This window comes from Amblyomma mixtum, chromosome 2, assembly GCF_055824585.1.
Source record: "Amblyomma mixtum isolate Tamu chromosome 2, ASM5582458v1, whole genome shotgun sequence".
Lineage (NCBI taxonomy): Eukaryota > Metazoa > Arthropoda > Arachnida > Ixodida > Ixodidae > Amblyomma > Amblyomma mixtum.
Window position 1 is genome coordinate 89,049,318 of NC_143013.1, and position 14,781 is coordinate 89,064,098.

Consider the following 14,781-nt stretch of genomic DNA (forward strand, 5'->3'; position numbering starts at 1 on the left):
CCCCCTTCTTGCTACGCCCCTATTGTGGACCGAATGGTCACTCTTACGTGGATCTTTAGGCCAGGGGTTGGGGGGGGGGTGTTATGGGACTTCAGCCCCCCCCCCCTTCTTGCTACGCCCCTATTGTGGACCGAATGGTCACTCTTACGTGGATCTTTAGGCCAGGGGGTGGGGGGGGGGGTGTTATGGGGCTTCAGCCTCCCCCCCCCTTCTTGCTGCGCCCCTATTGTGGACCGAATGGTCACTCTTACGTGGATCTTTAGGCCAGGGGGTGGGGGGGGGGTGTTATGGGGCTTCAGCCTCCCCCCCTTCTTGCTACGCCCCTATTGTGGACCGAATGGTCACTCTTACGTGGATCTTTAGGCCAGGGGGTGGGGGGGGGGTGTTATGGGACTTCAGCCCCCCTGCCCCCCCCCCACCCACCGAAATTTTTTCGAACTGTCACCGACCGCAGCATGGTACATATCGCGACTTCTGCTGTCATAGTTTTGTTCTTCCCTGGCTCGTCTGACTTTCCTTGTGCAAAGTATACTATCTGTCATTGCGCAAGATGTTTATTTGCCTTGTTTGACCCATTATATAGAGTGACATTTACTTAAATACGTAGATTTAATGGAGACATACGTGTATTTAAATATCATACTGCGAGGTTTTCTGAATACATACAGTGACTGTTTCCAGTGACACTTTTCTGTCCTTTATCAAGTTGTATCTTCGTATTTCTAATACTCCATTTCATCTTCGCACTTCTGATGTATATTTTGCAAAACTCCTCGTTTATGGATATTCTCGCTCTTTCGACTAAAATTTCGGTGCAATTACTGGCAATACATAACCGGTGACAGCTGCTGCTGCGCAGTACACTGGAACGAAGGACAGCGTCATTGAGATTTTTCCCTGGCCGTAGCATGTGTACAAAAATGTAAAGGTTCTTGAACGACAAAGATTCATTAAAATATTTGTCCTCTACTTGCTCATTTCATGGCCTTTACGTTTTTCATATACGCGGCATTCACTGCTTTGCTGATTTCGGACTGATATAGTTGTAGACTTCGTGTGATCTTTATTAAATACCCGAAAACATGGAAGCATTGGCACCAGTTTTGTCTGCCACGATTTTTGAGACATAGGAATGCATTCCTTATTTAAAAAATATATATTGCACTTGTCTAGACAGTGTGTAGCGTCATCTAATACACAATGGCATTGCCAATGGCAATGTATTTATTATTCTTGCGCCGTTTGAACCTTCCACAACTTCTATGCCATCTATCGGTTCTAAAGAATTGGCATTTTTAGCGAAGGGAAAATTATAATGTTGTTATCGTCCTTGTTCAGTGCGACATGCATGAATTGACTATGGATCTATGAATGGATGGTTGTTTTCCTTGTGTTGTTGGAACTGTTTATATGCCTCGTTCCAAACAATAAACACCAGTTGAAAGTCAACGTTCGGGTGTGTCGTGTCTCCCTTCGTGTCCGTGTCTTAGTGCGCGCTGTTCCGGTGAAAATTCTATGAGGAGGTCGCGCTGCAACATGAGCCCCCCCTCCCCCCGAGTAAGATTTCTGGCCACGCCACTGGTACTGTAGCTAGTGGCGGTATGCGGCCTGAGAATCTGCAAATATCGGTGATTTCCTTGTCAATGGTGGAGAGGGCCAGCGCAAGCGCGACTGCGGCTCCCTCTGTCTCTGCCGGGGAACGAGGTCAGGTAGCGGCGGCAGCCCCACTGTGCCCTCTTCGTATGCTGCGACTGCCGTAAAGAATCCTAGGTTGGTGCGCATGCTCCGCCCTGTCGACAGCGAGGATGTCTGAGCGGTTTCTGTGCCTCTTGGTGAAATAGGTCGGTCGAGCCTGCAACCTCCCCTGATGAAGGGTAGCGCACATGTTGCGTGCGGGGGGGGGGGGGGGGGGGCTGTGATGTATGAGACCCTCCGTGCGCGGCGGAGTGAAAGAGGAGGACTTGATGGCAAGGGAATGGGTGAGCAGTCGCTGTGGGAGGAGGAGGAAAACTTGGCTCAGGCGGACAAACTGGTTGGTGCGATTCCGTCACAGTACTGCAAGTGCTGAAGGCCAGAAGACGAGCCATGCTAACTGAACGTGGAAGTGGTTGGGAAGAGGTGAAGGCCATACGAAGTGGGATGTCCGCCTGTTGTGTTTGGCCCTCAGTGAGTATATGGCACGGAAGGTGATGAATGATGCGGCTGATGACTAATGCGTTGTCATATTGAGTGTCTCGAGTGAGGCCAAAGCATGGTTGCGTGCTCCCACATGCTTGATGAAACCACCCACCTGTTTGGTCTGCTTTTGCAAGAGCTGGAGGGTAAGGGTAGCATATCGAGGGTTGTGGATAATGAAGAACAGGATCTTCACTAGAGATCCAACCGGCACCGGATCCCCATACATGTCCAGTTGTATTGGGGAACGGGGGGGGGGGGGGGGGGGTCCATGGGCAGGCGTTTTAGGAGCAACAGCTCCGATTTCTTTCGAGAGCAGCGGAGCCCCGCATTCGCGAATTGGGTGGTGGTAATATCTATGGCTATATCGCCCGAGTGCTGTGCGATGTTAGTGCATGTTAAAAAAACCCCGGTGGTCGAAATTATTCAGGAGCCTTCCAGTGCGGCACATTTTGACCTTTCTTCTTTCACCGCCACCATGAGGGTCCTTGCCTCACTGCGCGGTTGAGGTGTGCGTTGAGAAGCGTACGTGTGTTACTGCGCTATTTCCTTTCCTCAAAAACTACTAAACCGAATGTCTATGGAGGCGTACCCGCCGCGGTGGCTCAGTGTTTAGAGAGCTCGGCTGCTGAGCCGGAGTACCCGGGCTCGAACCCGATCGCGGCGGCCGCGTTTCGATGGAGGCGGAACGCAAAAGGCGCCCGTGTGCTGTGCGGTCAGGGCACGTTAAAGATCCCCAGGTTGTTGTTGCGACTGTAGGAAGGATGGCAGGGAAAGCGCACGGGCCTGCCCACTGGCTCGGGCTGAGCCACAATAGCTGCACGTGCAGACAGCAGAGAGTTGAAAGATGTGAGAAGAAAGATTGAAAGAACAGAGAGAGAGAAAAAACTTTATTGTACCAGGAATTTGGGGCACGCCCCAGGGTCCCCGCCCGACCCCACTGCACTCAAGTGTTTATGTTCCTGAGGTCCATAACACTGGCAGCCCGGCCGGTTGCGATGGTCTGCACGGCCGGGTCCTCCGAGCGCAGCAGGGTCTCCCAGTCCTCCCAGGTCTTGAGGTTCTCTAGGTCACGCGGAGGAGGGTCCGCCGGGCAGAGGGAAAGGATGTGGAGGGAAGAGGCGAAGGGTTCTGGGCATAGGGCGCATGCCGGAGTAGAAAAGGAGGGATGATAGTGGGCTAGGGTAAGGGGTGAGGGAAGAGAGTGTGTCTGTAGACTGCGCCAGAGCGTTGCGTGTTTGTTATCTAGAGAGGGGTGGGGCGGGGGGTAGAGCTGGCGTGAGGCTCTGTAGGCTTGCGTCAGCTCGCTGAATGAGTGCATGCGCTCCTTCGTGAATCCCCGATCCGAGGGCACCTGAGCCCGGTTTAAAGAACCTCGGGCTAAAAGGTTGGCGGCCTCGTTTCCGGGATTCCCGGAGTGCGCGGGCACCCATATCAGCTCCACTTGGCGGGGCGGGGGTGCAACGGGCGAGTCTAGTATGCCAAAAGCAGGGACATGGACTCGGCCTCGAGCAAAATTTAGAATCGCCGTTTGAGAATCACTTAAAATGTACCGGGCTTCCGTGCGGGTGATAGCAAGTGCAATGGCGGCTTCCTCTGCAGCTTCTGGGGAGGTGTCTGGAGGGAGAAGTAGTGTGAGAAGGGCGGATAAAGAGGAGTCCACCACAGCTGCTGTCGCTTCATCACCCGTGCAGGCAGCGTCCACCCACACGGCGTCCGGCTCGGGGAAGTACGCTCGATGGAGTGCCTTCGCACGGGCTCTGCGGCGCTGCTCATGGTGGGACGGGTGCATATTCCTCGGGAGCGGCCTGACGAGGAGCTCCTGGTGAAGGGGTCGTGGGATGGCGAGGAGGGTTGGTTCGTTGGCCGGTATTCTCATTCCGAGGGAGTCCAGGATATACCGACCTGTGGAGGTTTGTGTAAGCCTGATGTATTGGGCCTGTCGGTGGGCCTCCACCAGTTCCCCGATCGTGTTGTGGAGGCCCAGGCCTAGTAATCTGTCTGTGGGTGTGTTGAGGGGAACATGAAGTGCTACCTTGAATGCCTTGCGAATCAAAGCATCCAAAGCATTTATGTCATGTTTGGATAGTTGTAAGTATGGGGTAGTGTACAGCACACGGCTGAGGACAAAGGCATGAATGAGGCGACATAGGTCGCGCTCCTTCAGGCCTCTGTGATGTCCGAAACCCTTCGGATGAGGTGCGATATCGCGCCTACAACCTGCTTGAGTTTCTTGAGGGTGGTGGTGTTTTTGCCATCGTTCTGGATGTGCAGGCCCAATACACGGAGGGTGCCAACCTTAGGTACCGGGTCACCATTCAGTTCAATGACAATGGGGGAGCGGGGACAGCGGTGGTTCTTAGGACGGATGAGGAGCAGTTCGGACTTCTCTGGGGAGCAAGACAGTCCGATGGTCCGTGCATAATTTTGGGTGAGTGTGGCTGCTTCCTGTAAGGTGTTCTCTATGCCGCCGTCACTGCCGTGGGCGGTCCACAGGGTGATATCGTCGGCATAAAGAGTGTGCTTCAGGTGGGGAATAGTTGCCAATTTTCGGGCTAGGGGGATGAGGGTAATGTTAAAGAGAAAGGGGGAAAACATACGCGCGTCGCAACAACCGCGTCCCCCGAGGCGACGACGCCGGCTGTAAACAGATGCCACCACCTTCACCCCAGGTGCATAACGTACAAGGCACTACTCAATCTGGACGAGGTCTCCCTCCACAAACTCACGGAGCTCTTTAATAACCACTGGCAAGCTGGGAAGCTCCCATCAGCCTGGACCCATGCCAGCATGCGATTTATACCGAAACCGGGCAAACCCCTCACTCAGAAATTTTGCGCCCCATCTCCTTAACGAGCTGTGTCGGCAAGCTCTTCGAGCATGTCATTCTCAATCGCCTGCAACCGTTTCTAGAAACAACAGGCTCTCTCTCCAACGCTCAATTCGGCTTCCACCCAAACATCTCGGCGCAAGACGTACTTCTGGTCCTTAAAGGTGGGTTCAGACAAGCGGACCGGATCGCGGATGGTCCGCGCGCGTCACCGCGGATACCGTGACGCGTGACCAAGCTCCGGGAGACGGCCGGACGTCGAGCATTCACACGAACGCAGCGGACAATCCGCCCGTCCTCTCGCCCACGGCGTGCTTGCGCGGTTTGCGTGGCTTAGAAAACTCAGCTGCCGAGAGTTTCAACATGAACGCCGAGAGAAAATGTCGTCTCGCGGCACTGGCTGTAGCCATTGAAGCGTCTGAGGACGAGGAGGAAGTTTTCGTGGCTAAAAACTGTTATGTTGGGCAAAGTCATGGTTGGAAAAAAAGTGCTTGGGCATGAAGGACCTGCTGTACGAGGACCTACTTGAATGCGACCCGGAGAGTACAAACGCTTGCTGCGGCTGAGTCCAGAGCAGTTTTACCAGATATTGGCTCAATGAGCGCATTCTTTCCAAATTCACTCAAATCACAAGAAACAACAAAGCAAAGCGGGCATTTACGCACACGCTCAAACACACAGTACGTCGCAGTGCAGCATACGCGGAGTGAACAGCGCAGTGAGCGAAACACGAAAAGCAGGACACACAATGCTGCACTTGAGCTGCAAATTCGGTGAAAAGCGCGCCAAAACGAAAGGCGCCAGCACGGAGCAAAGCCGAATTCATTCAGGATAGCTAGCCAGACGAGCGCGCCTAGAAGCAAAAAAGAGCAAAAACAATCCCGGTCCGCGGCGAAGGCTCGGTCTGCGCGGATTGAACAAGGCGCTCGCCTTTTTCACTCGGTCCGCGATCCGGGCCCGGAAAAGTCTGCGCCGCTTGGTCGCTCAGAGCCGTGAGGTTCCCGTCACGTGGCGCGCGGAGAGCGCTGACGCGCCCGCACCATCCGCGATCCCGTCCTCTCGTTTGAACCCACCTTAAAGAGTCCCTCTTTAGCACCAAACGCCGTACAGCCGGTACGCAAGCCATACTGGCCCTGCATATTGATAAGGCTTTCGACACAATAAGCCATGACCATATCCTCACGACATTAGCCACCACTGGACGCGGCACCCGCCTGTGGCATTGTATTCATGCCTTCCTTCAAGGACGCACGGAAGAACTCCACCTTGGAGATATTGCCTCCCAGCCTTTCCCCCTGCCTAACCGGGGCACCCCACAAGGGGCTGTTCTGTCACCTTTACTTTTCAACATTGCCCTAGCGCCACTGGCATAGGCCCTTGCTGCTATCCCAGCGCTCCGCACAGCCATATACGCAGATGATAGAACCCTCTGGACAACGGGAAGATCCCTAGATCCCTTGGAACAGCCCAGGATATCCTGCGATCTGCCATAGACATCACCACCACTCATTTAGCAAACACAGGCCTCCGTTGCTCATCAAATAAATCGGAACCCCTGCAGCTGAAACCCCTCCCCAGTGGCCCCCAGACTGAACTTCACATGTACGGGAATCTAGTGCCCATTGTGCTTCAGGTTAAGATTCTCGGCCTTCTAATTAACAACACACTCGATGCAATCGCCACCCTTCATCTCTTGCAAAGACAGATCAAACAGGTCGCTGCACTTATCAGGCGAGTGGCAGCACGCAATCATGGGTGTCTGAACGCGAGACCCTCAATATGAAAAAAATGCACTAATCATTAGCCACATTACATACCACCTCCCATACTACATACTCAATCAACAGCAAACACAACAGGCAGACATCATAATACGCACGGCTGTCACCTCTGCCCAACGTCTTCCACGGACGGTTAGCACGAAACGTCTCCTCGACACTGGTACCCACAATACAGTGATCAAATTAATAGAGGCTCAACGCACCAACCAATTAGTCCGCCTGAGTCGCACAGAAACCGCACAACGCTTACTGCGACAGCTGTCTCAATCCACCCATTCCCACCCCAACAAGTCCTACCCCTTACATGATTTCTCTGCGCACTCAGGATCACATATATCAGAAGCCCCTACCGCGCAATATCAGCGCTATTCTCCATCAGGGTAGGCGGCAGGCACGAGCGAGCTATTACACGAAAACACACAGCACCCGCTCCGATATCCTTTATGTCGACGCGGCAGAAATTTCTAAAAAAGGATATTTCACGGCAGTCGCAGCCTATGAAGACGGTACAGGGGGGGCCGCCGCCACTATCCGGACTAATTCGCCTGCAGAAGCGGAAGGAGACGCCATCGCACTTGCTCTGGCCCACTCCACCATTGGCAAAAACGTAACCGAAATTTGCACGGATTCCCAGGCCGCGTACCGCCACTACCTAAAGGGCGTGGCGACGCCGGTAAAACATCGTATTCTTGCCACAGTCACCTCTGTCGACCGAACGGTTACTCTGGCGTGGGTCCCTGGGCATGTCGCGATCCCCGGTAATGAGCGCGTTCATGCGCTGGCCCGAGAACTCTGCTCCCGCGCCCCGGATGATCAGGCACCCAACCCTGCGAAAGAGGCCCCGTCGGTCCTCTCTACATATCATCAAATCACAACATTCTACAAACTCAGCCGCATGACATTGGCACCACCCCACAGTAACTTGTCGCCGTCATCCAGCGCCACATGGCGACAATTACAGACAGGCTGTTTTATTTCCTCCCACCGTCTCTCATGCTTTCACCTCACCTTTGCTCCTGATTGTACCACCTGTGGCGTGCCCAGATCCACACTTCTCCGCTACCTTTGGGAATGTCCTTCCCCAAAGGCAGTATCCCCTATCCCCAATCCCAGTCATTCTTCCTGGGAGGCTGCTTTACGGACCACTCAGCCCGCCGGCCAGAAATGGCTGGTGGATATGGCTTTACGTGGAAATGAATGAATGAAAAACTTTATTGTACTACAAATTACAAGGGTTCTTTTTCGCAGCGTAGGTGGAGCCCTCAGTATGTGGAGCGCAAGCCCGTGGACTCCTGAACGACTAAAAGACCACCCTCGAAGATTTTTTATGCGAAACATACTACTTTAGCTACCACTTCAGCCCTTCACCGTGGTTATGCGCCTCCAAATCACGTGATACATGACGTCACACCACGTGACACGATGACGTCACGACAGTAGAGAAACGGGGGCCCACCTCGCACCGTCGCTGTGGTTGTGCGCCTCCAAATCACGTGACACGATGATGCCACACCACGTGACACGCTGACGTTACGACAGTGGAGAAACGGGGGCGCACCTCGCGCCGTCGCTGAGGTTGTGCGCCTCCAAATTACGCGACACGATGATGCTTCGCATTCTCCAGGCTTAACCAAGTTAAGCTTCAGCCATTTTTTTTAATTTTTTTTGTGTGTATAATAAAGTTGTTTCCATTCATCCATCTACCCCAGGTGGTCGAAATTATTCTGGAGGTCACTATGGCACCTCTTTCTCTCTTTCACTCCCACCTTCCTCCCTTCCCTTACGGCACGTTCAGGTTTCCAGAGAGATATGTGAGACAGATACTGCTCCATTTCCTTTCCTCAAGAATCAATTTATGAATTATTAAACGCAAAGGCGCCCGTTTGCTGTGGATGGATGGATGGAAACAAATTTATTACACACACAAAAAAAAAATCTTCCAGGGTGGTCCCCTACTGGTCCAGGAGTCCACGGGCTTGCGCTTCACGTAAAGCCCGATCCACTAGCCATTTCTGGCCGGCGGGCTGAGCGGTCCGTAAAGCAGCCTCCCAGGAAGAATGAGTGGGATTGGGGATGGGGGATACTGCCTTTGGGGAAGGACATTCCCAAAGGTAATGGAAAAGTGTGGATTTGGGCACGCCACAGGTGTTACAATCAGGAGGAAAGGTGGGATGAAAGCATGAGAGGCGGTGGGGTGAAATAAAGCAGCCTGTCTGTAATTGCCGCCATGTGGCGCTGGATAAGGGCGACAAGGTACTGTGGGGTGGTGGCAGTGTCATGCGGCTGAATTTGTAAAATCTGGTAATTTGGTGATATGTAGAGAGGACCGAAGGGGCTTCTTGCGCAGGGTTGGGTGCCTGATCCTCCGGGGTCCGGGACGAGAGTTCTCGGGCCAGCGCATGAACGCGCTCATTACCGGGGATCGAGGCATGCCCAGGGACCCACGACAGAGTAACCGTTCGGTCGAGAGAGGTGGCCGTGGTAAGAATACGGTGTGTTGCCGGAGTCGCCACGCCCTGTAGGTAGTGGCGGTACGCGGCCTGTGAATCTGTGCAAATTTCTGTTATGTTTTTGTCAATGATGGAGTGGGCCAGAGCAAGTGCGATGGCGGCTCCTTCCGCCTCTGCAGGCGAATTAGTTCGAATAGTGGCAGCGGCCCCCACTGTGCCGTCTTCATAGGCTGCGACTGCCGTGAAATATCCTGGTTTAGAATTTTGTGCCGCGTCGACATAAAGGATATCGGAGCGGTTGCTGTATGTTTTCGTGTAATAGCTCGCTCGTGCCTGCCGCCTACCGTGATGGAGACTAGCACTCATATTGCGCGGTAGGGGCTTCTGATATATGTGATCCTGCGTGCGCAGAGAAATCATGCAAGGTGTAGGACTTGTTGGGGTGGGAATTGGTGGATTGAGACGTAGCTGTCGCAGTAGGCATTGTCCTGTTTCCGTGCGACTCAGGCGGACTAATTGGTTGGTGCGCTGAGCCTCTATTAATTCCATCACTGTATTGTGGGTACCAGTGGCCAGGAGACGTTTCGTGCTAACCGTCCGTGGAAGACGTAAGGCAGAGGTGACAGCCGTGCGTATTAGGATGTCTGCCTGTTGTCTTTGCCGCTGAGTGAGTATGTGGTATGGAAGGTGATATGTAATGCGGCTAATGATTAGTGCATTTGTCATATTGAGGGTCTCGCGTTCAGACAGCCCATGATTGCGTGCTGCCACCCGCCTGATAAGTGCAGCGACCTGTTTGGTCTGTCTCTGCAAGAGCTGAAGGGTGGCGGTTGCATCGAGTGTGTTGTTAATTAGAAGGCCGAGAATCTTCACCTGAGGCACAATGGGCACTGGATTCCCGTACATGTGCAGTTCAATCGGGGGGTCACTGGGGAGGGGTTTCAGCTGCAGGAGTTCCGATTTATTTGGAGAGCAACGGAGGCCTGTGTTTGCTAAATGAGTGGTGGTGATGTCTATGGCAGATTGCAGGATATCCTGGGCTGTTCCAAGGGATCCTCCCGTTGTCCAGAGGGTTATATCATCTGCGTATATGGCTGTGTGGAGCCCTGGGACAGCAGCAAGGGCCTTTGCCAGTGGCGCTAGGGCAATGTTAAAGAGTAAAGGTGATAGAACCGCCCCTTGTGGGGTTCCCCGGTTAGGCAGGGGGAAAGGCTGGGAGGCAATATCCCCAAGGTGGAGGTCTGCCGTGCGCCCCTGAAGGAAGGCCCGAATATATTGCCATATGCGGGTGCCACACCCCGTGGTGGCTAATGTCGTGAGGATATGGTCATGGCTTATTGTGTCGAAAGCCTTATGGATATCCAGGGCCAGTATGGCTCGCGTAGAGGCTGTACGACGCTTAGTGCAAAAGAGGGACTCTTTAAGCGCGAGAAGTACGTCTTGCGCCGAGATGTTTGGGCGGAAGCCGAATTGAACGTTTGAGAGAAAGCCTGTTGTTTCTAGGAATGGTTGCAGGCGATTGAGAATGACGTGCTCGAAGAGCTTGCCGACCCAGCTCGTTAAGGAGATGGGGCGCAAATTTTGAAGAGTGAGGGCTTTGCCCGGTTTGGGTATAAATCGCATGCTGGCATGGGTCCAGGCTGATGGGAGCGTCCCAGCTTGCCAGTGGTTATTAAAGAGCTCCGTGAGTTCCTGGAGGGAGACATCGTCCAGATTGAGTAGTGCCTTGTACGTTATGCCATCCGGCCCCGGCGCCGTAGAGCGGCGAATACTAAAGAGTGCTCGGCGGACTTCGTTTAAGGTGATGTCGGCATCAAGTTCTGGGTTAGGTGGAGGTAGATTGGGTGGATCTGCCGACTGAAGAGATGTGGGTATATAAGTGTCCCGTAGTTGGCCAATTACGTCGGTGCCCTTTTGGAGCTCTAGTTGTATTAGACGTTGTGTGTTTACTTGTGTCTGAGATTTAGTGGTTGTTGGATCCAAGAGAGCGCGTAGGAGGGACCACGTGCGTTTAGTGCTTAATGTACCCTTCAGGTCGTTACAAAAGGTTGCCCAGTTTGCGCGGGCTAGCGTGTTCGCGTATTCTTCTGCCTCGCGAGTGAGAGCGGCAATGCGGAGTCTCAATTTACGATTGTGTCGCTGGTGACGCCAGCGCTTGAGAAGTCCCTGTCGGGCCTCCCATAGATGAGCCAGATGCGGATCAACCTGCGGTGCCTTAGGGGTATTTTTAATGCTTTTGCTGTTCGCCTGGATGGCCTTCACCAGACGGTCTGTCCAGTCAGTGACAGTACGGGGTTCTGTCGAATCAGTTGCCAAATATGAGCGCAATTTATCCCAGTCAGTGAGAAGCTGCGAACGAGGGTTGAAAATCTTGGATTCATAAGATATAATAGTGGAGACTGGAAAATGGTCACTTCCAAGGCTATCCTGGAGCACCGTGTGAGATTTAACGATTATGTTCTGTGTGGCCCATGTGAGATCGGGTGTGGTGTCGCGGGTGACGCTTGTGCCAATGCGAGTGGGTACGGTGGGGTTTGTGATCAGGCTAAGGTTGTAATCAGCCATTGCGGTAGAAATCAGGTTACCTTTGGGGGTATCCGAGTTGTATCGCCAGTGCGTGTGACGTGCATTAAAATCACCCACCACAAGAAGGTTTGAGGAACGGAAGGAGCCCAGGATACCCGGAATAACTCTGCCTTTATCTTTAGGATTGCTGTATATGTTAATAATAGTGAGGCCATATGTGTGTCCTGGTGAGCTTAGCTCTATCGCGGTATATTGAGTGCCCTTGCTGTCGGGCGTGTTTGTCGGTGTGCGGTCTAGTACCGGCATGGATGCGAGTGTCAAGATTGCCGTACGTGGTGTAAGGGCTGCCGTGTGATAACCGCGGATATGAATGCGATTTGTTTCCGTCTCTTGCAGAGCGATGACATGGGGGGGATTAGGGGAGTTTGCTATATATGCGGCTAGTTGTGCTTGTTTTCGGCGTATGCTGCGACAGTTCCATTGCCATATAATTGTTTCTGCTGGTGTGTTGGACTGGTGTCGCCGCCGACGTTTTCGCGTGTTATTGTTCTGCGCCATGTTGCTGGTCTGGATTGAGTGGATGAGGACAGGCAGCGGGTTCAACTGCGCGCTGCTTGCGAGGCAATTCCTGATGCGGTACAAGTTCGAAAAGCTTGTTGATGCCGGCTTCATGTTTTTCCAAGCGTGTGTTAATCGTAGCTTCTATCCTGTCAGCCATGGACTGTATCAACTGTGCCTGGGCTAGTATGAGCTGTTGCTGCATCGCTGCGAGTTGTTCAGCAACTATAGTATTTATTATGGTAGTGATTTCTGAGCGAAATTCAGCAGAACGTATGTACTGTTTAACCGCCTCTTGAGGTGTAATAGGGGAGTCAGGGTTTCGAAAAGAGGTGGGAGTGGAGGCAGCTTGGACGGACAACTCACCGCTTTTAGCAGAGCCGGCTTCTTTCTCGGGTGTAGCGTTCCGGAGTGACTGCGTCTCCTGGGTCTCCTGGATGTGGGATGCGCAATCACTGGCTTTCGAGGTACAGGCCCGTGGCTCGGTGGCGTCTGTCTCGGTACCACTGGGCACCCGAAGGGGTTGAAGTTGTGCGAAATCGCGTTGTGAAGTTTTATATCCAGCGTTCACGGTGTCCACACTGCGCTTTTCCGTGTGGTCTTTGCTATCTTGGTTGTCCGACGGTTCTGAGGTCTCGGTCTCCATGGTCTGCTCCAAAGGTGTCTGGACACCCGTGGTGGCCACTGGGTTTTCCTTCCTCAGTGGTGGGAGGGGTGGCCATTGTTCTCTGCTCTTGTTCCAAGCTTTCTTTGGATGGATGGCGAGTGCCTTGCTTGGACCGTTTTTCAGATTCCCTTTCGTGGGAAGTGTTGTGCTGTTGTTAGATCCTTGAAGTTCTCCCGGCCGGTCGGCTTGGGTTTGGTTAAATTTGGGCCGATGCTCTGTCTCGTGCTCCTGTTCAGTCTTGTTCTTCTGCGCATTCTTTTGCTTCTGCTCAGGCTTTTGGTTATTCTGCATTTGACTCTGTGCAGCAATGTCTTTATAATGATGACGTCGGATTACGCCTTCATCAGCTTTGCTTGTCTTTTTCCCTCTTTTGGTGTAGTTCTTCTGTCTTGCCGGGCAGTTCGTGTCAATGGTGGAGTGGTCCGATGTGTCGCAGACGATGCAGTACTTTTTGCAATCGACATGTCCTGGTGGAGGATTGCGTACTCCGCAATTGTAGCATCTTTTCTCCTGCAGAGTGGGACAAATGTCAGCACGGTGCCCTATTTTCAGGCAGCATCCGCAAACCTGCATCACTGGTCGGAATGGTTTGCACCTGTATTCGATGCCGCTGAGGTAGACAAACCGTGGCACTGCTTTGCCTTCAAAGGTATATAGACATGCCCCCTTGGTGCCGAAAGGCCTCGCTTGAATGATGTTGATTTGTTGGGGATATGTTTCCGTGCAGTTTAGTAATTCCTCTTCTGAAGGTATCGGTAAGGCGCCGGTAATGATGCCTTTACATGAGTTATCTGGTGAGGCTGCATAAGCGCTCATTGAATATTCCTTTCCTCCTAGATTGATTGCTTGGATGTTGCATATCTGTTCCGTGAGGTCCGGATCTGGGGTGCTCAGAATAGCGATGTTTTGCTCTGGCTTGATCCTGACTCTGGCCTCGTGGGTCAATTGGCGGCTGAGCTTGAATTGCAAAGCAGCAAGAAGTGACCTACCGGAGTTGTTATGCAGCGTCACCCCTCCACGTAGACGTATTACCACCTTGTAGTCATCATGCGGCAGCCTCGGTAATTTGATGGGGCGTGCGGGTCGTGATCTTTCGGCAGGTGTGTGTGCTTCTGCCTCCGTTACAGGTTTGAATCGTTTTTTGCGTGCGTCGATCATCCTGAACCATGGCGTCGCCTTCGGGTAGGCTTCAGTCCTGTCTCGTTGCGTCCCGTGCGGTAGGCCCCCCTCCGTTGTGTCGGTGGTAGAAATTCCGGGCATGGCGTCCTGGGTATCCATGTCGGCAAGTTCGTGGACTCCCTCCGCTGGCGTGGACAGCGAGCACGACCCGCTGTGGCTGGATGGGAAGGCAGCGGCGTCGGCCATATGAAGCGTTGACGTGGAACGCCGCTCCGCCGTGCGCCGCCTAGGCGGCGTTGACGTGGAACGCCGCTCCGCCGTGGGCCGCCGAGAGGGGTTAGGCTTAGTGCGGCGACTCCGCTTCGGAGATCTTCGTAAAGTGCTTGTGCAAAATACAGCGTACTCACGGACAAAGGAGTCCTCGTAAAGGTGCCTTGGGGGTTCACGAAAGCCTGAGGTAGGAATTTAGGGCGCTATGATGGGTAAGTGGGAAATAAAGGCGAAAGTTCACAGCACCCATGTGAAGCGCGTCCGCTCCGTTCGGCTCTCAGCTTAGTGTCTGCTGTGTGATGTCAGTGCACGTTGGTGGTCGAAAGTATTCCGGAGCACTCCACTACACCTCCCCTTCATCCCTTCTTCCACTCCGACCTTCCTCCCTTCCCTTACGGCGCGGTT

General features: G+C 53.3%; 1 protein-coding gene across 1 annotated transcript in view; it reads right to left on the reverse strand.

Annotated features, from left to right (window-relative positions):
* LOC149360076 (uncharacterized) overlaps positions 1-14,605 on the reverse strand; it is a 39,821-nt gene extending 25,216 nt beyond the window's left edge. Inside the window, exon 1 of the mRNA XM_089572163.1 lies at positions 12,687-14,605. Within this exon, the coding sequence (XP_089428289.1) occupies positions 12,687-14,352 (1,666 nt within the window). The 5' untranslated portion in view covers positions 14,353-14,605. The remainder of the gene's footprint in view (positions 1-12,686) is intronic.
* Between the last annotated feature and the right edge of the window lie 176 nt (positions 14,606-14,781).